Genomic DNA, 24538 nt, shown 5'->3' with positions numbered 1-24538 from the left:
ATACGCTTTTTGCAAATCGACAAATGCGCAGAATAGTTTCTGACTTTAATCGTTAATATTTAGAATCGGATCAAATACTTTCATAATTAACTATTATGATCGTCTAGAGTACTTTCCTATTTTTAGTTAAAAATTCAGAAGGATTTTAGCTGGTTTGATATTCTTCCACAAACTAATATCTAACTGTATAGATGCCCATGATATCCTTGCTCAGATAAACCTTAATGTACCTCTCCGTAACTTGCGTACAATCCTGTCTTTGCTGTGAGAAATCATAAAACTAACATCGGATTCTTTTCCCCTCTGCCAAGGATCCTCATAACAGTGAACGAAATCTCACTAAACGGTACTGTCGATGTGTTCCTACAGCAAGGGCAGGCATTTAAGAAGCATGCGGTGTTGTCTCTCCTGATCCTGACTCGCGATGTCACCTTGCCATTTCCGCCTAGATTATGCTATATACATACCTTTTGTTGATTACACACTTTGTTAATTTAAGTAGATTCTAAGAATGTTTAGATTAAGTACTACTCATTAATACCAATCTATTAGGGCTTACTTAAGCCCGTTGATAAGCTTAAAAAAAACATTGAAAAAAAACTTTTATTGGCGGCCTCCGTGGTGTAACGTCCGACACGTTTGTTTCACAAACGGGGGGTTCCAGCTTCGATTCCCGGTGAAGTTACAATAAAAAAATTAGATCTGTCATAAGCCTGGCTGTTCTGTGTTGTAATTTGTAATTCACTACCGAAATTGAACGTAGTTAAGCAGAAAGCAGTCAGTCCACAATTATAAAAAATGATATATTAGTGTTACCGAGTTCATGAAGGTCAATGTTCTGCTTAAAATAGCCAGGCCGTTTTCATGCAAAAAACTGCAATAATCACTTAAATCAACAGATGGAAGAATGAGGAGGTTCAGTGTCTTTTTTAAAAATTTTTATTTGTTAGTGGAATATTTAACTAAGCCAAATTTTATATTTTTAAGTAACGTATTATCAGCGCTATGATTTTTAAAATTTTGTATTTCTGAAATAACTCCGCGTGTGACGTCAGAGGTTGTTCTATGACAGTTCTTCCGATTGGTTCGTTTACGGTGACCAAACCGGATATCCTTCAAAGCTCTCATATCATTATATGGTTCATATTGCGTTTTTATTGAAAAAAAATATTTTCGTACGTAATTTAGTGCTCTAATTTTTACCGTGCGCAAGAAAACATTTTTTGTATCCAATTTCCCGTAGGGCTGAAGTTCCCATTAAAGGAATAAGGATTTTCATACAAAGGCAAAATGGCGAATGTTACAGGGTGTAAAGTGGCCACATAAACCAGGTCATAAGCCCTGTAAATGCCTAGACTTCCATATTCCCTTCTCTAAAACGTTCGAATTCATTAAAATAAGTGCTAAAGAAAATACATAATTAAATAAAAGGCATAAGATAATGAGTAAATTTGTTTACTTTTAGCGCTTTTTGGTTCTTATATGAAAGAGTTTATCAAAGTAATATATACTAACTGTAAAGAAATTACAAACATATTATATAAGAATTCAAAACCAGGCCGAATCACGAGCCATAAGATGCACCCGAGTACTGCTAAACGTAATCCAACCGCAGGTTTCGGCTGAGCCGAAGCTTTTGAAACCGAAACCGAAGCTTCGGTCGGTCACTGATAACTTCATTCCAAAATTTAAAACAAGAATACAATATTAAATTGGCTGAGAGATATAGCTTTTACCAGTAAGCCCACCAAAGTGCATTATTTTATTTACTTGAAGTTAAATAAATAAAAATATTTTTTTTAAATTCTTTAGTTTTTTAATTTTATTTTTATATATTTGAATACATAAGTTTATTGTACATTATTTGAGACATAACTCCATAGGACTAAAAGTTTTGTGTTGAGATGGGACTAGCAATTATTTGGCACAGACACATGAGTATATCACCACAAATATAGAATCAGAAACATAAAAAATATTTTTTAAAAAATACATATATATATGGAACATCAATATGGTAAACAGTAAACTCAAACATTCGGAACATCATTAAGGAGTTTCCTACTTAAATCCCTCCCACTAAGGAAAATCCACTCCTTAACTAATTTCTTGAAAATAGTTTTTGTCCTTCAGAGCTTAATACGCTTTTCTAAAATATTGAACACTCTCGGTGCGATAAATGAGAGATGTCTCTGAGCAAAAGTCGTACGGGTTTTGGGAATGACATAATTCATGCTCTGGGAAAACCTCGTACAGGCATTTTGCCGAGACCTCTCCTTATTGTTCGACAAGAAGAGTGTAAGTGCTTTTTTGAGGTACAGTCGTCTCATATCCAGCACCTATATGTATTGGAACAATTGTTCTGACAGGTATGTTGGAGGGTGCCGAAATAAGATGAAAAAAAGTAAACAGTAGTCAGGAATACAAGAAGTTAAAAAACGGCCCTCAAAATTACATATTTGGGTTAACCATAAGAACTCAAATATTTCCTTTTATCAAAAAAAATATTTACAGCAAAGAAAAAATAACCAGAAAACGAGAATATAGTTAGGAGATGAAAATGTTTTTGAGCAGAGCTTATGACCTGTCATTGGCTTGTTTAAGTGGCCACTTTACACTCGAGACGAGGACGACCAAGGAAGACGTGGCATTATCAGATAAAGCAAAATCTTAAGTCTGTTCATGTCAAAAGCAGGTGGAACCGAAGGTCATGTATGACACGATGTATGAATGTAGAAGAAGCTAGAAATGTATGCCAGGATAGACGTGTGTGGCGGTCCATTCTCTACGGGGAAATGGTGTGATGGTATAAGTAGTAACATTGACCATTCTGGCTATGTTTAAACATCTGCATTCATCACCTCTTCCATTTGCTGACTTTTTTAAATAAAAGAGCTAAAACCCTTATTGATGTCGGTAAGATTTATTTGAATCATTTCACCTACTAGGCAATGCCTGAAAACAGATTATAATAATTTATTTCTTATACCAGTTACTTTAGTAAACAATGTCTTGAGTATGTCCAAATGTATGTAGACAGGCTGGATTTCTTAATAAGAACAATTTAGATCTTAATAACTTCCTATGGAGGAAATCCAGCTTGTATACAAACATTTTGACATAGGTACTCAAAATATTGGGAATATTATTGTTACATGATAGTAAATAATTATATACATAATAACCACTTACCGACTTTTCTATGTTTACTGGTTTCGAGTCGTACCCGTCTCTTCGGCAGGACACTAATTATATCAAGATGCAAAATCCATTATAAGGGAAATGATTTTATTTTTTTTTTATTTTTTTTTATTAGTAAGTATTGCTTTTAAGGCTGTACTCAGCGATAATTATTTATTTATTTACGGTTCCATGAACTTTTTACATAATTACAATAAAACCAGTGAAAAAAAAAAGCGAAAAATAGCATAATATTAAAAAAGAACAAAAACATCGAGAAAAGTATACAATGGTAAATAATATTTATTTATAAAAAAATAAATATTACATCTGTAACAAATATAATTATTATACCATTATAAAAGAAAGGTAAATTGAAGAAAATAGTAGTTTTAAAAAAGAGGAAGAGAAGAAAACAAAGAGAAAAAAAAAGAAAAAGAAAGTACTTTAAAAGGAAAGTTAAAAAGTTCATTTCATGGTTTATATAAATATCAATACTAAACAATAATTATTTTAATTTTATTTATTTACACCTTTTATCAAAAATACAATTTTACGTTCACTTTGCCCAGCTACAAGGGTACATACCCCGTTCCAAGCTAGGCAATTACATTCTAATATATGATAACAGTTAACAAATTAATAGAGAGCACAGACTAATACAATATAAACTTATACTAAATATTAATTTGATAAGGATAGGATTTGCAAGTTGATGTGATTAGTGTCCTGGCGAAAAGACGGGTAGGTAGGTACGTCTCGACACCGATAGACATATGTAGAAAAGTCGATAAGTTGTAATATGCAATTATTTAATAAAATATTTTATCACAAAGTTAAAGCTTATGTTAATAATAGGAATTTTGCACTTATTTAAATGAATTTGTCAAATCGTTTAGCGTAGCACGATAACGTCAGAACCCACGTCAGCGATGTTGCCATGTTATAGTACGCAGTACAGCTCTGGGTAGGCGGCACGAGGTACCGCGGACACGCCATGCGCCGCCGTCGGCGCCACACTGTTGCCGTCTCTATCGCCGAACCGGTTGGAGCCCGACGTTGCGTGTCGCGCGGACGCGACGCCGCCAGTTCTAGCCGGGCGTGTTCCGACGTTGGACGCGTGATGGATTCATTCGAAGATTCGTTCATTGATTGCATAAAGAGTTACCCCCATTTGTACCAATTCAAGAACACGAGTCATCATAACATTATTAAAAGAGACAAAGCTTGGAGAGAAATAGGAAGGAAGTTCAACAAAACGCGTAAGTTTTATGTTTTTACCACACACTCTTTACACTGCAACTCCGATTCAAAGTGTAACGATAGTACGTCGCCATTTACGATTGGACCGTGACGCCACGACGGCGAGGAATAATATTTTTGTTTTCTTTGACATTAATTTATTATTACTCTTGCATGTGTATTTTTTAACGAAACTGATAAAATAAAAAATCACATTTTACAAAACAGAGGCATTTTCTTGGAACTTTATAAAAAAACTTTTTTAACTGGCAACAAAAATTGGATCGGTTTATTTTCAGAAAATAATTATTTATCTTAAAATAGCTATTTTTAGTGGCAAAAAATAATTAACAAATAAAATACCATTTCAAAAATTAAGAAAGAAGGTGGAATAAATATTTATTTTACCTAAAGTATACAGTTATTTGACTGTTTCGTGTTTTTTTATATGCATACGTACATAGGTACATTACAAAAAAGTGATCTTAACACATATGTACATACATACATAGGTAGGTCCTATTTATTTTTTTTAAAGGTTATGGCGCCACTGCTTATTTTTGTAGGAAATATTCGCGTTCTTATGCTTTAAGAACAAACCGCATTACAGCGTCGCCGGGCGACAAGATTTTGTGCAGAGTTCGCGCAGTGAAGCGCAGCTGTACTGCGGTTTGTGTCATCCAAACATTGAAAATAATATTTCGTGTTGCTGCGACGCGACGTGCAGTGCCGCTCTAGTGCGGTTTGACCTATACCCAAATATTTAGATTTTGGGACCACTTTTTTTAGGCACCTCATTAACCGTGTTAGAAAAACGAGGCGGTAGGGCAGGGTTGGAACCTAGAACCTCCTGTAACCTCCCAAGTCCGCGACTGTACCATGGACCGCAACCCGCATCAATATTTTTGTTATTAGGTACTATTTTAATATTAGATATATATTCAACAGAGATGAAGCTGTTAAAAATATGGAAGTTTAGGTATTTAAAAAGATTATGATATGTCATCGGCTGGGTTAAGTGATCACTTAACACACTGTGTAACATTCACAATTCTGCTGAAGTCGACTTCAATGTTCGTTCCCTGTCTTACATATTTGGACATGCTAAAAATATTGTTAAAAAAGTCAATCAATATAAACTATATAATCATTATGTCCCTAACCGCACCAGGTGGTGCATAAGGGACTGCGTTTGTATAAGAAATGTAGCGTATATTGATTATCTGTTACGAAGGTAATGTGATCATTCTTAAGCTTCGGGTGCTTATCCACGAACAGTAAATGATTGCATTGAGAGGGTCCAAAAGCCCACCATCCACCCTCAGCTGTTATAAGAGTCCTAGGGGACTATTATAACAGCGCTGTCAACTGCGCATAGAGGAAAGTTTACTAAATTATTCCTAAGGAATATAAACTAACAGATTCTTAAAGGGAAAAGGAGGATGTATGTACAGATGATGTATGTGATGTATGCAGCCCGAGCATCGAGCCCGAGACCTTGAGTATAGTAGGCGATTGCGCCAACCACCATTACGAGGCGGACTTATCCCCAATTGACTTATCCCTAACCCCAAACATGCCTTATTAAACATAATTAAAAATACATAGAAAACATAATAAAAACGTATAAAATTATTATTATTTTATTTTTTTTAATCTACCTATTTGGTCTGATCCCATCATCGAACTGTGCGCATCCCACCTCCATTATCCACTTCTTAATGGCGATTTTATAGTGACAGTATTTACTAATATTTCTTATGGACAATGGAAGTAGATTGTACACTTTAATGGAGAAGTTGACCAAACCTCTTCGATCAAAAGTTCTGTTCATTTTCGATTGCTTTTGCAGCACCATATTAAAAAACTTAATATTTCAAAAAAATGCAATCACAAATTATGTAAATCAACTGGCAACCTAACAAAAATATTAAATATTTTCCCAATTGAGAGAAATGGTAAAAGCGGAAACAAGAATCTATTATGTAATGCTGTTTTTCTTTCTATAAACAAATTAACTAGTAAAAAAACTACTGGGCTCGATGGGATTTCAGATGTATTATTAAAAAAATTTGCTACACTCTCACTAAACCAATTTCATACATATTTAATCTTTCTCTGTCATCTGGTGAGTTTCCATCCTTATGGAAAATAAGTTACATACGGCCTATTTTTAAATCAGGCGATAAATCTGATGTTAGCAATTATAGGCCTATTTCAACTTTATCTTGTATACCTAAAATGTTTGAAGATATTATTGCTAGCAAAAACACGCCCATGTTTAAGAATATACTGATCGATGAACAGCATGGATTTAGATCTGCCAGATCAACCACCTCTAACCTGGTAGATTATACCCAGGTTATTGTCAAAGCACTCGAAAATGGTCAGCAGATTGATGTTCTTTATACAGATTTTTCTAAGGCATTTGACAAAGTAGATCATAAAATTCTCATGTATAAATTACATGCCTTGGGAATAAGAGATCCATTACTCTCATTTATTAATTCGTATCTTACTGGTAGGGAACAAAATGTTCGGATAAATAACTATTTGTCAACCAGTGTTGATGTTACATCGGGTGTACCTCAGGGTGCCTATTAGGCACCCCTGCTTTTCAACTTGTTTATCAATGATGTTACTAAATCATTCTCTAACTCTCGCTTTTGGCTCTTTGCGGACGACAACGAAATTCTCAAAATAATTTAAACTTTACAAGACTGTTTTCTTCTTCAATCAGACATTAACTCTTTTAACCAATGGTGTAAAGTCAATAAATTAAAACTGAATATTTAAAAATGCAAAATAATGTCATTTCATAGAACAAAACAACTGATTTCCGTCGAGTAACTAATAGAAAACTCCAAAATTGATGTAGTTAAGTCCATCAGATATTTAGGAGTTGTTTTGGACTTTAAACTGACAAACAATGAGCATATATATAGTACAGTAAATAAATCACTGAAATTACTTGGCTTCATTAACAGAATATCCTCTGATTTTACTAATGTCCGTACAATCAAAACTCTTTATTGCTCAACTGTTCGCCTTCTTTTAGAATATGCCTCCGTGGTCTGGTTGGTCTCCATTCTATGTCAATCGCATAAATCACATTGAATCAGTCCAACATCGCTTGCTTCGAAAAGTAGCGTGGATGCTTGGACTAGAAAGAAGTAATTATTCTTATTCCGAAATAGAGTCAATGTCAAATATTTCTAGTCTACAAAAACGTAGAACTAATATTGATTCCATATATATATGTTCGGCATACTAAATGGTATAATCGATGTTCCATCATTACTGGGACAAGTAAAATTCAATATTCCGACTCGTAGATTGATAAACAATGAAGTAATGTTCATCGATCGGCATAGAACAAACTATGGCCTTAATTCTCCAATGACCCGTCTTTGTCGTATTGTAAACTCAAGACAAGATCTGGACTTTTTTGGTTTAAGTTTACAACGATTTAAACGAGCACTAAATAAATAGTCCAGATATTGTCTTGATGTCCCTTACGTTTGTCAATGCTTCTTTTCTTCTTTTTAAAAATGTTTTAAACTATTCGTTTATTGTAATATTAAAACCCTATAAATTGTATAAATGGACAATGTCCGTTAATAAATAAATAAATCTGGGTGGAATGTCTAGTATCTCTCTAGCACTTGTGTTTGGTGCCATGGGAGGTATTGAATAATTTGAGTATGCGTACATTATTATGACTTGCATAGATTTGTTTTATAGTCATAACATTAAGTTTTTCGTATATGTCGAGGGAGCTCGTCCTGGCAGGGACTTTAAGGATATTTTATATCAAAGCTTTTTGTGCAATGATAAGTTGTTTAAGTAATGTGTCTGATACAACTGCATAAGTTCTTTTAAGCTGATTATATTTCGTATTGCTTTAAAAAAAAATCTGTTTTTTTAGTTTATATTTACTGCCGAAATTACAACGTCATTTTTCATGATATTCTCCCAACTTTTGCGAATAATCTCTTAAGAATAAATCTTAGTTAATAAATACACACGCACAACTAATTTTTCATAGCATTGTATACCGTATAACAAATAAAATAAAATCATTTTAAAAAAACGACAAATGTAATTCTATCTATTTTGTGTAATTCTATAATTGGAGATATATATGCATGTGAAGTTGTATCGACGAATACCTTCAAATGGTATGTTTTCTACTTAGGTGAGGGTACGTTAGGTACTGAGAATCGAAAAAATTTAATAGTACCTAAAAAATACAATATTCGATTCGCCGAAGACTTGTCTAATCGCATTCGTTTCGCATTGATGATGTTCAAAAATACAATTTTATTTGTGTAAATAATGTATGAATGTATTACAAAATTCAATATGATTTAGTTGTGACAAAATTAATTAACAATCTTCATGTTGCGGCCCCGTAGTTTGGAGTCGACGTGGAATTTCGAGGTTGTCGGTTCGATTCTTTACTTTCTTAAAAAAAATATTTAAGCTTTACAAAAGTGCCGAGATTTATAAAGTACTGCGGGCTTATTCTGTCACAATTTCGTTTAGTAAGATCGTTCGTTCGTCATCTCACTCTATCGCAATCAAAATCGTATTTCACTTTCGTTTCCCCTAATACGATACGAATGAATTTACGAAACGAATCAGTTACAGAATAAGGCCACTGTTTGCTCCAGTACCTGCATATCGATTAATGAGTCAGGCGGTGAGAACATTTTAGATAAGGGAATATAGAAGTCTAGGCATTTACAGGGCTCATGACCTGTCATCGGTTAGTTTAGGTCGTCACTTTACATACTGTAGCATTCACTATTCTGCCTATGTTTAAACATTCATATTACTTCAGCAGTCACTTTGTAACAACAATATTACAATATATTGTAATGATATAGAAACTTAATTTACTAATTTTTATTCTATGTAAAGAAACACAACTACGGTTTCGGGAGAACACTCGTCCAATCATTTTGTTACACCTTTGATGAAAAGAATGTTCTTTCGAAAGTAAAGTTGTGTTCTTGAAATATAGTAAATGTTTTTAATATGGTAAACATTCATTCACAATAAAGTAGAAAATATTCTTACTAATAATATTCCGAAACGATTTTTTTTACCATAATATAAAAATTTTTAAACTGTGTGTAGGTTTACATGTGTTAATGTATTATTTAGCTATAAATATTGGTCTTAACTTTTAGCCCTTCGTCACCTGAACTAAAAACATTTTTAAAAAAATGTACAAACTTCGTTGATCAAAGATTATTTTTTAAAGGAATAACCCGCTAAGCCTCTATTTCGAGGCTTGCCAGCAGGTGGGAAAGAGGGGATATGGTAGGAGGTAATGAAAAAGACACCACAACAACCAGACCAATTGAGAAAAAGATCTTTCTTGGATTTTGGCGGGAATCGAACCCGCGACGCCAGTTTCACAGTTGGCCGTCTAACCAACTGCGCCACGGCAGCTGTTCGTTTCGTGTCAGTGTAGCAGAATATAGATAGTATTATGTAGGTTAGCAAAATATCAGGTACCTAATCAAAAAATAAAAACAATAATGTTATTTCATTGAATTTCAGCGCAAGAGTGCAAAAATAAATGGAAAACGATACGAGACAACTATAGGAAATATCAACGCAAAAAGTCCAGTGGTACGTCTACAGGTATTCCCAGTAAATATGACGATATCCGGCTCAGTTTCATCGATGAATTCGCCATGGAAAACCAACAAGCACAGGTAATGAAAGAGGAACAAATATACTTGGACGACCATTTTATGATCGCAACCAACACCGGAGACGCTGACATTGATTTCGTAGATGTATCGACCATGAGTCAGCAACAGGCCGCGGCGTGTAAAGAAAAGAGCAAAAAGAGAAAAGAAGCCACCGAAGACTTCGAGGGCGAAAGAGAAGATGGATGCCAAGGTAAATTTCCCAAAACAGAAGAGCACAACGAAAGCCCAACTCATGTATTTTTCCGAAGCATGGCGGATGTTGTTTCGAGATTCCCTCCGAACAAAATAGCCGAAGTAAGAATGACAATATGCAATCTCGTAAGCCAGACAGAGTTGCACCTTCTATCTGATAAGAATTCAATTTGATCGATAATAATGTGAATGAGGAATTTCAGTGCTCCGGGAAATTGGATATAAAAAATGTTTTCTTAAACGTTGTAAAAATTAGAGGATTTAATTTTAAAGCGAAGTTTGTCGAAAATTTATGAAAAAATTAATAAAAAATGGTTTTAATAAAAACGAACTACTTTGGAATGTCACAGGTTCTGGTGAACAATAACCGATCAATTAAAAACACTGAACTTTCTCATTGCATTAATTATTTTTATTACAAAAAAAGAACACTTGTTAAATATGTACTGTTAAATAATGAATATTTTCTAAACCAACATTTACACCCTTGCTTATTTTTGATCAAATACAAAGCACAAATGCGTATTTTAAAAGAAATTTTTTGCGCCGTCCGTAAGAAAATATTGAATTTTAAAAATGCTGATATTATGGCGCCATGGCGCAATTGGCTAGACGGTTAACTGTGAAACTGGCGGCACGGGTTCGATTCCCACAAGTTGCAAGATAAAAAACCAAGAAAATTGGTCTGGGTGTTATGGTGAATTTTTTATAGCTGTATTTCTCACCTGTTGACGAGCCTCTAAAACAGAGGCTGAGCGAGTTATTAAGACTTATTAACGGGGCCTCCGGATCAGGAGGTCCGAGATTTTAATCCCGCTGTGCCCCAACTTGTTTCCCATTTTCTGACACGTTTTTTGCGACTAAAAGATAATGGCTCAAAAATTTTAATATTTGGGTAAATCATATGAAAGCAAAAAATAAATTTTGATTTAAAAAAAAATTACAATGAACAAATTACAATATTACAAGTTTTTTTTTTGCTTAAGATGAATTGAACGTAGTGATGCAGAAAGCAGCCAGTCTCCAATTTTGAAAAAGATATTGGTGTTATCGGGTGCGGTAAGGTCAATTCTATGTTCTGCCAAAAACAGCTAGGCCGCTTTCATTCGAAAAACTGTAATTATCACATTCTAAATATAGTGTTGATCTCAAAAACGGTATTTCTCAATTTGCAAAAAACACCCACAGCTCTAGAAAATCTTACGGTACTTAAAAACTACTACTAAAACTGGTCAAATACGTAATAAGATACTTGTTTGAAATATAAAAGAACTAATGTATTAATTGTTTATCATTTGATTATCCACTCTTTTCAAAAAAGTGATGTCTCAGTTTAACTTTTCTATAGCTGGCTGCTTTCTGCATAACTACGTTCAATTATGCAAGAGGGTACCTTTATAGAAATAAAATATTTTTTAATGATCTCAAAAATACGAATTTAATGTCTGAGTTCAACAATTAAACATGACAAGTTAGCCGTAAAATTATGATAATATTAACATTCCTCATATTTAAGTTTTTTTTTTTTAATTTCTTGTATAAAATATTATATTTAGGTAAGTAAAATTTAGTTAAGCATCGATGGCTTTTGTAAGAAATCTATGAACGCATAAAATATATTTTATTTTATAAGTTGTTGCTTTTTATTTGAAAAATCCCAAATTTCTTATGACGAAGGCAAATATCATTATTTACAAATCGTCAAAGTTGAATGATTTATTTATTAACGCCCAAAGGGCTTTTACATATACAGAGGTTATAAATAATTTGCAAATATAAAAATATACGAGAATAATTTTTGGTATTATGATTGACTACTCGACATTTGACGATCGTCAATGTACGACAAATGTCGTAGTGGTAGTTGTTACCAGGGCCCCGATTACAATGGAAAGCTAACATCTAACAGCAACAGTTCATAAATAAATCGAATTTTCTGTACGGAGATCTGTAAATTTGTAAATACATTTTATGTATTTTGCCGGTAACCTGTAGTTGAACAGGATTCTTATTTTTTTTACAAATATACACATTTTTGCATAGAAAATGCATAAATTTATGGACAATTATTGGGCATAGATATTGTGCTTAGATAACTCTGTTAATTTCTGATTGTAATCGAGGCCCATTCCAAACGCTCTCGCGGCCGTATTATCTCGCGTATTTACATACAAAATACACGAGAAAAACTGTTTTCTCGTGCCGCGAGAGCTGTTCAGAATAGCACCCCAGGTACGCTTAATTTTTGGCGATCGTCATTTGTTGCCGATGCTTGACCACCAAGGCCGCGATTATAAACGCTATCTTCATCGATATATAAAGAGACGGTATAAAGTAAAATCGACATTTATGTATGCACAAAAGTGTGTATATTAGTATGATTTAAAATTAGTTAAATAAAATTTGAAATAAAACTGTACAACTGTACAATCAAAATTTTATATTGATGAATTGGCTAAACAAAACATTTATAAATAAAATAAATATTTATAAATGGGATAAAAATTTATTTTGATACTTTTGAGTGATATAAAATAAAACTGAATAACATTTAAACTGCTACTTCATAGTATAGTGTAGATTTTTAGTTTATTTTTGAGTCAAATTTTGTATATATTAGTAAAAATATTGTATAAGATTCTTAACGGTTTGGATAAGTAGGAAGAAATTGCCTTATTTAAAAAAAAAAGTGTATTTATATAAAATGTTGAATAAATAGCATGGGGTATATTGGAACCTTAGTTAGAGAGTGACAAAAATAAATAAATATGAAAGCAAACCGGGTAATGATCAAGTGGTAGCGTCGTGGATTCACGTACCAAAAGTCCAAAATTCGAACCTCGCTCTGCCACAACTTAATTCCTGTTTTCATCTATCACAGTAATTCACAACTTTTAGAAAATGGCTTCAAAATTGCAATTTTGGATAAATAAAAATAAAAAATATGTTTTTTTTAATGTATGGATGCTAGTCATAAATAAAAGAGTTATTTCTTCACCTGATGTTGCAAAAACAATTAAAAATTAACACGACTTTCGGTTAAAGAGGATTGGTCTACTTCTCGATCGAAGTGTGCAACCTACTTACATTGTCCATAAGGACTATTAGTAAGTACTTTTATTATAAAATGGCAATATAGAAATGGGTAATGAAGGTAGACTGCGCGCGGATTGATGAGTGGATCAGGCCAAACAGGTAAAAAAAAGTGATTTTGTTTGTAAGACTTCACAGAATAAATTAATCTAAATTTGTTGTAACATCTCTGTTTCTTCCCTTCGGTAAACATTTCGAGAAGGGAATATGAAAGTCTAGGCATTTAAAGGGCTTATGACCTGTCATTGGCTGGTTTAAGTGGCCAATTTACTCCATATTCTAGACTCACCACTAGACCTTCATATTCCCTTCTCGAATTGTTTTCCCTCTTCGTTGCAATTGTATCGGTACCGATAAGGGCAGGTATAAAGGTCATAAAAACGTAAATAAGATATTGTTACAAATTAAATATTACAACTAGAATTATTCTCTTTTTTAAAAAAAAGAGAAAACAATTCTATAAAAAAAGGTTTCGACTAAAATATTTATTGTTTTTTTTTTTTTCAAGTATTACCAAAGGCATAATATTACGTAGAAATAAAGAAAAATGTTACAAAAGTGTATGTGATTTAAAATGCTTGTATTTCTTTGCAAAAACAAAATAATAAAATTTTGCTTCGGCCACTTTCATGTTCAATTTATTATCTTTAAATTATTACAACAAATTTCAGTTCGATACTTAGTCTTTATTGAGATCCCAGATACCTAAGTTTAGTCTAAATTTAAAATGGCGTAATCTGCCGGTTTGAAAGTATTTGTATTTTAGTTACATAAAACTATATTAAAAGTATATTTTTTAACAGAAATACCTTTAAAAATTCGTGTTATTTATTATTGCGCGATTAAAAAAACATTAGTTTTAAATTGGCAAAATCGTATCATTTCCTCATTTTGCGTGCGTTTTACCAGACCACAGCCAAGAGTAAAATTTTGTTCAATATATTTAGAGCATGTTTTAAAATAGTGTAAAATATTTCCCTGGACAAGGGACAATATTTTAAAATAAATACAAAAATTGTAAAATAATAAATAAATAATGTTACGCACTCATGCTCACACATACAAAAGTACGGCACACGCCCATGTTTTCTTTTAGGTAGTCGTAAGGAAGCATACAAATGGTTAGTTATAAGTCCAAAGCATCTACCAAGCACGTCATCAAATGGAATCATCAGTCAGGCCTCTAATTCTAATATCACCAGTTCTCGTGACGGCATGCTTCTGCTCGGCTATCCAATACTATACGTATACTCGTACATACTATGGGTTGATCACTAATCGCAGGCGTGGGAAATTGAAAGTAATGAATTCATCTCGATGTCTGAACACGACTTAAACGATGTTCTTATAATATGTAGGTGTAAAAAGGCTATTTTATTGATGTTTTTTTGTAGACAGTTGATGAAACTCCATTGTAGAAGGATGTGATGTAATATATCGATATAAAATCACATGTACTAATCTAATATTCTAACCCTTATCCGCACCAAATGATGCATCTGTACACAAATTGCATATTCAAGTTTTATATGATATTTTAGACTTAGACGCTTGTGGAAAAATAGATAATTTTGTAGTAAGCTGTTTGTTGTACGGTGATGATGCAGTTCTTTTAGCAAGTAGCAAATCAACAAATAGTCTCTAGAATGTATGATGTACATATGGAGAGCAAATTGGTGATGAATGAAAGTAAGTCAAAAGAGATGGTATTCGAAAGGGGAAGTGAGGTTAATGATTGCATATAATTGGATGTAAACTACAAATGTCTTGAACAAGTAGAATAATTTGTGTATCTGGGAAGCATGTTTTCAAGAGAAGGAAGAGTAGAAAAAGATGTTGAAAGGATAATGAATGCGGGCAAGAAAATGAACGTCGCACTAAGCATAGTGATTGCTAATAAAAATATGTCAATCGATGTTAAACTGGCAGTGCACAAAGGAGTTTTAGTCCCAACACTTATGTATGGAGCTGGCAGAGGAAGGATGAAAGCCGAGTAAACGCGGTTGAAATGCGATCTTTTAGACGAATGTGTGGGAAATCAATGTATGACAGGGTTACGAATGATGAAATCAGGTATAATTAATAAGTTTAAGAAAGGATATCTGAGATGGTTTGGTCATGTAGAACGAATGGTAAAACATATATATATGGCAAGAATGAATAACAACGTGGGACAAGGAAGACTAAGGAAGACGTGGCATGATCAGATAAACAAAAATCTTAAGTCTGGTCATGTCAAAAGCAGGCAGAACCGAATAGCATGTATGACAAGATATATGAATGTGGAAGAAGCTAGGAATTTATGCGAGGATAGACGAGTATTGCGGTTCATACTCTTTTCCTACCCCCACGGAGAAATGGCGCGATGGTAGTAATAGTAGTAGTGGCTTGTCAGCAGGTAAGAAAGAGGATATAATAGGCAAAGTGTCATTAAAACTTTGTTTTCAGTGTTACACAATTTTATTCTTTTACAAGAACACAACTATAGTTTCGGGATAATGAAGTGTTACGAAGTGAATGCCGATTCAATTTTTTAAAAAAGTCATTGTCTACGGCACGAGGCGGCTGAGATCCAAATGCAATTTATTGATATGTAGCTGTTGATATTTAACCCTAGATCACTAAACATAAGTCTGACAAGTTACACACCTCGGACACCTTCAGTGTTTAATACCCGTATGCCGAGACAAACCTTAAGGTGAGGAAAGTACATTCTATTGTCTTCACCTTCGGGTTATTCTCTGCATTTGAAATTAGAATGTACTTTCCTTACCTTAAGTTTTGTCTCTGCATAGGGGTATAAGTGTGTTCCCCTTAAGTGTGACTCTTAAGTGTTCCCTGTCCACCCCCACCGTGCCTTGCTCAGTAATTTCATAGGTGAGCAAAAAGTAGACAAAATCGAGTTACGTTATCTGACTTAGCGTTACCTGTTATGAGTTCACATGTTACATTTACAGTAAGAAAAATGCAAAATATGTGTATTAGTAATGGAAAGCTTTCCACTAGGTATTTTGGTTAATTTTGTATCGGCTATGCATATCAATAAATAATCTCATTATTAAAAAGGCCGACGTGACGTAACTATCGAATAGTAAAAGTTTTCTGAAATGATCAATAATACCTATCGTTCACACCGTATAATCATATTAAAGAACAATTATTTTGTAGTGTGTAATTATAAAGTGTGCGTATAATTATTGTGTGGATAATCACATTTGAGTACAATTATTATTTCTGGATAGTGTATAATTACATACAAATTGTGAATGTAATGTCGTGGTTTTTGTGTTTAGCTGGTAGGATCCGACATAAAAAATCTGATTTAGATTTGACCTCAACTCACTATAAACTGTATTTTAAAGTATGATACAAAGTTCAAAATCCTCTCTTTTTCCCCTTCTAAACTCTTTACTTATCCCCTTTCCTAAGCATTTCTAACCTTATAATTACGAAAATTAATGCGAAAAACAGAGTCTCAAAACTCATAGTACAAGGGCTTAAAACTGTACAATGAGTTACCTGAAGAAATAAAATAAATGTTATAAATAAACCCTTTTAATACATGTTGATATAAAGTGTAATAATATTAAAAATTTATACTGGCTCTTAAGATGTTATCAACTAACTCAATGAAGCATAAATAAAAAAAATAAAAAAAATTATTGCCGTCAGTAAAACACCAATTTAAACGTTTCTTATAATAATAAAAATACGTATTAATTTAATTCCACTTTTATTTATAATTTTTTTACCAGTGACCGGGTTTCGTCGTGACCGACATCGCCAGACTGGTGTCGGTCACGACAAAACCCGGTCACTGTTAAAAAAATTATAATAAAAGTGGAATAAAACTATATACGTATTTTTATTATTATAATCAAAATGCAGTTCCACCAAGAAATGTCAGTAGAAAAACTCAATATATTAAACGTTTCTACTATACTTTAAATATAATTTAATTTATTTATTTTGAATCTTGAAATAGGGCACATACTTATTGTTATGTGTGCTCTAATAATAACAATGTACATCAAAGTGGGCCGATGATGTATGAAGTTTTTTATTTTTTTAGACATCAAATAGAAAAGGGGTCTAAAAAGTTACATTTTGGATCACATTGAACGTAAAAAATATTCCATACTACTTTTGGCCCTCAACCGAGGTTTAAAGTTGATCACTGTCTGAACATTTTGTTAATTATCTAAATTGATAAAATTATTTTTTTGTTGGTAAAGATATAACTTAATCACATTACATCGAACACGTTTTAAAACTGTGGAACTGATTCCGTTGAGCGATTGGCTAATATTGACGAAAACATTGACTTATTAAAACAATGTTATCCATTTATTACAAAACAAAGTGCAACTCACGCCCTAAGATGCTTATTTATAAGGTTTAATGCCCATTATGAAATTTAATTGGGCTGATTTTCTTACTTAAATACGAAATGACAGCCGGTTTAGCGCAAAAAATCGACTTTTTCGAAAAACTTCAAGCTCTGGTTGAGGGCCAAAAGTAGAATCAAATATTTTTTGCATTTCGAGTAATCCAAAAGGCAACTTTTTAGACCCCTTTCACTTCAAAATTCGGGAAAAAAAATACCAGCCCACACTAATGTATATGTTTTTATTTTACAAGTTGTTAAACACTTATTTCTTAAGCTTCTGTTTGAATTTTGTTTTTTTTTTCATCAATAATGTTTTTTCCCATGTAATATTTTTTACTGCTTTTTATAAAATTGAATTTTGTGACTTCGCCTTTTTTCTAAATGGGAGTCTAATTTTTACTTTTTCTAGTTTTTAATTTTTAAAGTATAAAATAAAAAGCATTTTCAAGCGTTGCCTAATATGTAGATAAAATAATTCTGTCAGAATCTTACTCGCATCAATAAAGGTTTCAGCTCTTAAACTTCACAAAAATCCACAGATGGAAGAATTGAAGGAATATATATGTTGTATGCAAAGTGGTCACTTAAACCAGCCAATGACCGGTCCTAAGCCCTGTAAATGCCTAACTTCTACATTTCCTTCTATTAAATGTTCTTCATCTCTGTTGTAATATATTAATAATTTAATTGTACTACTGACGGCGGGTTCTTGGCGTCCTGGAAGGCCGTTGATGACGATCTTTCGATTGACGCGGACGGGGCGATGGTGCTGGCTGGCGATAGGGTCTCCTGGAGGCGTCTGGTGATGTCCACATGCTCCTCTAAGGAGTTTAGGAGCGAATGGGAAAAAGGAGTTAGATGAATTTTACTATTGTATTCTCATTTAACATTAATTATAGTTTGATAAAATATATATTATTTTAATCATGGCGTCCAACAAATTTTATCCTCGTTTATTTTATTTTATTACTTCATATTTTATTTTGTTTATTCAGAAAAACAACAGCAATACAAAAAATATACACAACATTATAAAAAAAAACATAAAATAAAGCCAAATCAGTTTTCCACATAAATACAATCATAAAAATCCAATTCAGTTAAATATTAATTCATGCATTGTTATTTATTTATTTTACATAAACGGCATAAATTGCCTTTAACATATATTGAACATAAATATGAAAAAAAAAAATACATTTATAAAAACATAACAAAAAATTATAAAATTGCATAACTATAACAATAGTAACAATTAGGTAAATACACATAAGCAACCAAAAATATTAACGAAATAAATACATAAATATGAAAAAACAAAAATGGAAAAACATTTTTAAATATAAAGAAAAGTTTAAAAATAATATTGCGAGAGAAAAAAAGAAATCAGACTCGTTTTATAACTATCAAGTCCAGAACCAAATATATCAGCCTCGTCCTCATACTGATTGCCATATCTATGGAGCCTAGGGATAGGCGAGTGCATGTGATAGTTGGTTCTAGAACTTGTAGAACAAAAAGGAGATCTGTGGGGGGTATGTCGACCAGGTACACGGAAACACACCATCTCCAGCAAATCTGGACAGTCAATTAATGAATTGATCACCTTAAAAAGTCATATTAGGTCAGTTAGGATTCTTCTATCAGAAAGTCTTAAAAGTTATTCATTAGTAATACTTGGGGTTGCAATTTTGGTGTACCAATTACCAATGTAGTGCTCTATGAATAATAATGAAATGTAACTTGTCTAAAAAACTTCTAGACTAACTAAAATTATTGAAAAATATATATTAATAATAATTTAGAAATCATTCCATAATACCTATGTATATTATTGGCATATTTTTGGAGATCCTCATTACTTTTCACCCTGCCTTTACTTTGTTTTTTTTCCATATGTTTTTTACTATGTCATCAAGCGGAGGCGATACGGTTGGCTTGGTCATGTACTGCGGACGCCTCGTGAGAGTCTTAACCACGGTTGCCTACTTTACAAGGCATCAGGTTCTCGACATCCTAGACGTGCACTGCTGACGAACAGTCAGCAGTTCATGTCAGAACTACGGGACGGGAACCTGACTGGGAAGGATGCACAGGAGCTGTCCGCCGACAGGGATGCCCGGAGGATCTTCGTGGACACCATTTGCTCCAACTGGGGAGCGGACATGGAATGATGATCATGATGTTTTTACTATGTTTTTTGTTTCTGCTACGTATTTTACGTAGGTTTTAAAACATATATTTTTATTATGTCTTTTACTAATTTTTTTACTATGTAACTGTGTACGAGTATTTTAATACGTTTTCCATTATATTTTCACTATGTCTACCACCTTTATTTATTTTTTCTATGTATTGATTACTGTCTTAGAACGGGGTAAATAGTTTAAACAGTCAAAGTAACTTGGAATAAATGTATAATTTTATGTATAATAAGATGTAATATTAATAATAAATAAATAAAAATACCAAGCTTAGCGAATAAGACCATCACGAAGTGGATTTGTCAGGGGTGGGTACATTGGAATAATTATTTTTTATGAGTCATTTCTGATAGAACGTTATGCGCAGCAATTGGGAGAAAGTAGAGTCTAAAACGAGTTAACAGTGTTAACACTGAGGTCGTGTGCGGAGCATTGAGTCTGCTGGGGTCAATGGTAATAAATACTTCACCTCTTCAGTACGCGAAGGTATTCCGACGAAATCGTACGTCGATATCTGGTAACGGTCTAGCTGGGCAGCGAAGGAACATATAATACGGTGACTAATGATGGTAAAACCATCATTTGTACGTAGTTTGGTCTTTATTTAACGAAAAATATTTTCATGCGTTGCCATGTGAGTGAAATAATTCAGTCAGATGAATATCATCCACATGAATGAAGGTTTCGGCTCTTTTACTTCACAACAAGAAGTAATTTTTGAAATATGGATGTTTAATCACAATATATAAAAATTGCGATTAAATTATTTTTTTTCTGAATTTATGTTTTTTTGGTTAGTAACTCAAAACATTGTTTATCAATCTTATCAAAATGTTTTTTTTATTTATTTTTTAATTTTTATTATTAATAAAACATATTATAAAACAAAAAGTACATATTATTCTTCCAGCAGTTATTAAAGAAACTCATTTGGGACCGTACATAAAAAAAAAACACTTTTTTGACAATACATAATATCATACATATTAATACATCCGAAATAGAAAGAAAACGTTATTGTATAAGAAACATAAAACACAATACTTTACACCATCTATCTAAATATTTAAATTGTTCCTTTATCCTTCTTCTTTCCTTCCTATCCCCTCTCCTCTCTTCATAGTATAGTGTTTATATATATATATATATTTATTTTTGTTAATCTTTGCTTTAATTTTTGTATAAAATTGTAAGATTCAATATGTCCATGTATTTATAATTTTCTCAAACTGAACGGTTTGGGTAGGTAGGGAGAAATCGCCTTAAGGCAATATGCCCGCCCTAATATGTATATTTATTGTATATGTATATAAAGTGTCAAATAAATAAATAAATATATAAATGTGTTATCTATGTTATCTCTTATTATCTCTTTTTTGGTGTGATATTTTGTTTCTTTTTTTTTTGTACTTTTCGCCTAATATGCTTGCTTAATTAAGGTAAAAAAATTATATCTGTTTATAAAACATAATATTAAATAAATGAAAAAATAAACATTGGTTGAATAGTAAATATTGCACAGTGTGTAATGTTTTTTCTCCCTATTACAATAAATGTCAACAATAGCCGTTCTTATTATGGAAACCGTTATCCCTTTTTAAAATTTATTAAGAAATAATTCATCATATTTAGCCCATCTAGGTCCACTACAGGACATAGGCATACATTGAAGAGCTGAAACCTTTATTGGCGCGGGTGAGATTCATCTGACAGAATTATTTGACCTAAATACTAGGCAAAGCATTAAAATATTGTCCAATTTTTATACTTCTTCTTGGACCAGTTAGTTAAATCAAGGATAACTTTATCGCAAAAGCCTCGGTTCAAAAAGTTCGGCCAAAGCCGAAATCAGCAAAAGACCGGGACTCTCTCGAAACTGACTGTATTTACAAGCTTGATTGTAAAAAATGTCCCAAAGTGTACACCGGGTAGACTGCTAGAAAAACTACAACGAGAGAAAGGAGCAGATGAGGCCATGCAGGCTCGGCTACGCCGAAAAATCGGCTTTGGCCAAACAACACATAGAAACGGGGCATAAGTTTTCCTTCGAGCCGATAATTTTACGGAGACCAAAGACTCGCCAAACTCCATTAGTAAAAGAGGCAATCGAGATTCACAAACATCCCGATGATATAAACACAGATGATGGGATAAATCTATCTAAATATTTAAAGTGTTCCTTTATCCTTCTTCTTTCCTTCCCATCCCCTCTCCTCTCTTCATAGTATAGTGTTATTTTTTTTAAATATATATATTTATTATGGAGATTGCCTTAAGGCAATATGCCCGCCCTAATATCTATATATATTGTATATGTATATAAAGTGTCTAATAAATAAATAAATAATGGGATGCGCGTAGAATCATCCGAGTACTCAGTTATAAAGAAATTACATAAAAGCGTAGACTGTGAAGAGCCACAGATTTTACTTGACCAGATGTAGGCAGGAACGACTGCGACACGGTACAAATCCTAAGTAGTTAACGTTACACATCTATGTACACAAATAACATCAACCCTGATGATGGTCGCTGTAATGCGATCAGAAACGTCAGTAAAGAGTACGAACGACTCACGGCATTATAATTCAGAAAATCTGAACGGCCGTGAAAATCTAAGAAGTGAGATATTAAGCATTTTTTACTGATAACAAATCAAATTAATCAATTATTTTTTCTTATAAAGGGTTAAACCAGAGGATTTGTAAGCATTTACCTTTTAATCAGCTGACACTAAGGGACCTAGGTTCGGAGGAAGAGCTTTAGCAATATATATATATATGAGAGCACTCGCTCGCTACTCAGTAGCCCGGCTCTTGAAAGACCTAGGCTAGGATGCTGAGAATTAACTTACGGGGACCCGTCACAATAGATATACATAGGTCGCGGTCGCAGTGACATCAGAAGCCTATTTTAACCCTGAGCACGACAAATAAGTGTACCGTTAGATCATCTCAATTAAATAAATGATTAAGCAGACTCACCTGATGGCAATGCAGCCAAAGTACGATAGCCCCAGGATACCTCAGAGGTCCCCCCAATCCGCAACCTCCATCTTCAGATCTCTGCTCCCGTAAGATGTCGGTATGGCGCCGCCCCGTCTCTGCCCAGATTTGCAGAGATCTGGAAATAAAAGGAGTGTGCAAAATGAAAAAAAAAATTCTCTCTTAAAAGAGTATGGTAAATAATTCCTTTGCGCGCGGTGATGTAACATCGTGTTATCACAAGCAAAAGACCAAATATTCTAAAGTTCAGACATTTGAAAAGAAAAAAAAAACACGGAGACATGCTGTTTAATAATTCCTTTTCCATAATTTATAAAAATAAACATGTAATAAAATAAATTAAAAATCATAAATACGCCGGTCATTTTACATTCGTGGATTCCCTATCACCGTCAATAGCCGACTGAATCTATTTTCACACAAACACCAGCCAAAAATAGCCTCTCTGTCTTCCTTGTTACGAGTTCTATCTTCGTGCTCTCTTTAATACAGATGTATTGCTGTATTGGGGTCACATTCATTATTCGCGTAGCAAGGATAAAAATTAAAATATTTGTTTTATAATTTAAAAATTGGATAAATCTTTGATTTCTCGGACTAGCATCTAGCATCCCTTTCACAAATCTCTACCTCTCCCCTAAAAAACAAATAAAGATAAATAACGTATTTGACCAACGTAACGAAGCGATTTCCAGATCATATAATAAAAAAAATGAATTTTTAAAAAACTGTTTAGAAATGTTCCTTTGAAGTTTCGTCTGGCCCTGAAACACCGCGTATACATACATGTGATTGAATAAAAAACATATTCATAAAAAAAATGTTGATTAATGTACTGTCGTTACATATGTTTCCTTGAACTTTCATTTAAATAAATTATGCGTATTATTTTTTTTATTAAATGTGATTTTTGTCAAGCTTGCGTGTTCTGTAATGCAATCAATTCAGTAATTGAGCCCTTGATCTGTTGTGGTGCAAAAATAAATGATAATAACGTAAGTAAGTAATTAATAATAACAATGTAAGTCTTTGCGTCCAGGCGGATGAAGAAAACAGTTCTGTGTGTGAAATAGAATCAGAACCTTGGATGAGCATTTTAGATTAGCTGGCTGCTCTCATATAAAAATCCAGAATAAGGAAATGGAATGGAGATTGAGAAAGTCTGCCTCATCGTGTAGTGGTTGGTCTGTTTGGGTATTTTTTTTAGGTTCTTGGTTTGATTCCTGGAAGGGTGAAAGTGATACATTAATTTTAAAGTTTGTTTAAATTCATTATATTATTGTTCCTGGACTGGCACCTGAAGTGTACGACTTATCGCTTTACCGCCATGTAACAGAAAGTTGAAATATGCTGCATTCAAAAATACAATTTAATGCCCTATGAACAACTGGGTGCGGAAAAAGGACTGATCATGAAGTAAGTAATATTAAAAATATATGCCTATACACTGCACATATACATAACTTCCTTATTACGAGTACCCGGTAGAAATGTTACACT

General features: G+C 33.0%; 2 protein-coding genes across 2 annotated transcripts in view; one reads left to right on the top strand and one right to left on the bottom strand.

Annotated features, from left to right (window-relative positions):
* Window positions 1-24538, bottom strand: part of LOC148282345 (tRNA dimethylallyltransferase-like) — a 126063-nt gene that overhangs the window by 58839 nt on the left and 42686 nt on the right. Inside the window, exon 2 of the mRNA XM_088225220.1 lies at window positions 23018-23156. Coding sequence (XP_088081346.1) covers window positions 23018-23156 — 139 coding nt within the window. The remainder of the gene's footprint in view (window positions 1-23017; window positions 23157-24538) is intronic.
* LOC148282346 (uncharacterized) lies at window positions 4139-11286 on the top strand. The gene is made up of 2 exons (XM_088225221.1): window positions 4139-4442; window positions 9997-11286. Exons 1-2 carry the CDS (start codon window positions 4178-4180, stop codon window positions 10518-10520), a joined length of 789 nt encoding a protein of 262 aa, XP_088081347.1. The 5' UTR covers window positions 4139-4177; the 3' UTR covers window positions 10521-11286.

The sequence above is a fragment of the Micrasema longulum genome, unplaced genomic scaffold (assembly GCF_059751315.1).
Source record: "Micrasema longulum isolate JH-2025_06_02 unplaced genomic scaffold, ASM5975131v1 h1tg000336l, whole genome shotgun sequence".
NCBI classification, from domain to species: domain Eukaryota; kingdom Metazoa; phylum Arthropoda; class Insecta; order Trichoptera; family Brachycentridae; genus Micrasema; species Micrasema longulum.
Note: the sequence above shows the minus strand (reverse complement) of the source record. Positions and strands in the feature narration are given on the sequence as shown.

What these genes read in the sequence shown, in the direction of transcription:
- LOC148282346 (XM_088225221.1), top strand. Translation starts at nt 4,178, where the DNA reads ATGCGCCGCCGTCGGCGCCACACTGTTGCCGTCTCTATCGCCGAACCG. An exon ending in AAGGAAGTTCAACAAAACGC is followed by an intron (nt 4,443 to 9,996) that starts GTAAGTTTTATG and finishes ATTGAATTTCAG; the next exon opens with CGCAAGAGTGCAAAAATAAA.